Raw genomic sequence first — 1,045 nt, forward strand, 5'->3', positions numbered from 1 at the left:
CCCTGGGGTGGTTGCCTGGCCGAGGGTGAAGGGGAAGATGAGAGCTTCCCTGGGGCCCTGGGGAGACCGACTGAAGGTGGTGTGATTCTAGGGGCGACAGGGGTAATCACTGTGGAGGCGATGGGTATGGTGACGTCGGCTGGTGGTGCTCAGGATAGTGATGTTCCCGATGGGAATCAGGCATGGTGATGGCGATGTGGTGATGGAGATGAGACTGGTGGTGCTGATGGTCTGAGCTTCCTGTGATGCTGGTGGCCATGGTGACCGTGGTAACGGTCATGTTGTGAGCATGGAGTGGCGGCGATGGTGGACGCAGTGGTGCTGGTACCAGTGAGGAGGAGGAGACAGAGAATAAGGAGCCGTGTCTGACCGCCCCTCGACCTTTCTCTTACCTCCGACAGCCTCTCAGGAAATCTGCTGGGTGACGAGGGGTTCAAGAGGCTCCTGGAAGGTCTGCCTCGGGTGCCCATCTCCGGTGTGCTTGAGTAAGTGGGGTGCAGCCCTGGAAACAGCAAGGGGGAACATTTCCTGGCCCACGAGCATTCGCGCCACTCCAGATAGAATCTCCCTGGGGTTCCACAGGATGAGGGTGCAGAGCTCAGGCGGGGAGGGGGTCTCTGACTTCTTTCCCTCCTTCCCTGGGCAGAGCCCCCACCAGACACCCAGGAAGACCGGCCCCAGCTGATAAGCCCCTTCCAGTCAAACTCAGTCCTGGGGCAGGAGCAGCCAATTCATGATCCCTGGGCTTTCACCAAGGAGCCTGGTGGTGTCACGGATTAAGAGTCGGGCTGCCAACCTCAAAATCAGCGGTTCAAATCTGCCAGCTGCTGCATGGGAGAAGGCCGAGGCTGTTGGTCCTAGAAAGACTGACAGCTGTGGAAACCCACAGGGACAGTTCTACTTCGTCCTATTAGTCGGACTGAACTCGATGGCAGTGAATCTAGGGTTTAGTCCCATTTAGTTTCATCAGGGATGTCAGCTGCCCCATCCATCCCCGAAGCTCCCCTGGCCCAACTGACAGGACACAGGTTTGGAGATGTGTCCC

At 58.3% G+C, this 1,045-nt stretch overlaps 1 protein-coding gene across 1 annotated transcript in view; it reads left to right on the forward strand.

The window, feature by feature from the left end:
• NLRC5 (NLR family CARD domain containing 5) overlaps nucleotides 1–1,045 on the forward strand; it is a 68,848-nt gene that overhangs the window by 46,340 nt on the left and 21,463 nt on the right. The window contains exon 27 of the mRNA XM_045293895.1: nucleotides 402–485. Within this exon, the coding sequence (XP_045149830.1) occupies nucleotides 402–485 (84 nt within the window). The remainder of the gene's footprint in view (nucleotides 1–401; nucleotides 486–1,045) is intronic.

The sequence above is a fragment of the Echinops telfairi genome, unplaced genomic scaffold, assembly GCF_000313985.2.
Source record: "Echinops telfairi isolate 266 unplaced genomic scaffold, ASM31398v2 ScPeMD7_2291;HRSCAF=2852, whole genome shotgun sequence".
Classification (NCBI taxonomy): Eukaryota; Metazoa; Chordata; class Mammalia; order Afrosoricida; family Tenrecidae; genus Echinops; species Echinops telfairi.